Genomic DNA, 422 nt, shown 5'->3' with positions numbered 1-422 from the left:
CCCCGCCGTGGGCTCTCCCCACGCAGCTCCCTGTCCTCGTGGTGCTGTAGCTGCCCTGGGCCCTGGGGGTCTCAGGTGGGCTCAGTCCCTTCTGCCGTGTGTCCCTGCAGGAGGATCGAGGACTGCCTGCCCCCGCTGGAGGACTCCCCGTCCAAGAGGTTCTCCCCCTCCAAGCGAAAGCAGTATTATATCAACAAGGCCATCCGCAACTCGGACCTCATCCCCAGGGCCAAGGGGCGCAAGAGCCTGCAGAGGCTGGAGAACAGTAAGGATCTGGGGCAGGGTCTGAGCGCTGACTCTTCCTGGGCTGGGTCTCTTCCCCAGGGCGGGTGGCCGCTGCCCTTAACCCCTCTGCTGCGTGGCAAGCGGGGTAGGTGCTGGGTGCACAGGGCCTCTCTGAGGACACTGCCTCCCCCCTCAGG

At 66.1% G+C, this 422-nt stretch overlaps 1 protein-coding gene across 1 annotated transcript in view; it reads left to right on the top strand.

Moving 5' to 3' along the window:
* Window positions 1-75: 75 nt before the first annotated feature.
* The window catches only part of R3HDM4 (R3H domain containing 4), a gene marked incomplete at its 5' end in the record, with an annotated part of 5,467 nt that continues 5,120 nt past the window's right edge, over window positions 76-422 (top strand). The window contains one exon of the mRNA XM_009579061.1: window positions 76-265. Coding sequence (XP_009577356.1) covers window positions 76-265 — 190 coding nt within the window. The remainder of the gene's footprint in view (window positions 266-422) is intronic.

This window comes from Fulmarus glacialis, unplaced genomic scaffold (assembly GCF_000690835.1).
Source record: "Fulmarus glacialis isolate BGI_N327 unplaced genomic scaffold, ASM69083v1 scaffold19390, whole genome shotgun sequence".
In the NCBI taxonomy this organism is placed as follows: domain Eukaryota; kingdom Metazoa; phylum Chordata; class Aves; order Procellariiformes; family Procellariidae; genus Fulmarus; species Fulmarus glacialis.
Note: the sequence above shows the minus strand (reverse complement) of the source record. Positions and strands in the feature narration are given on the sequence as shown.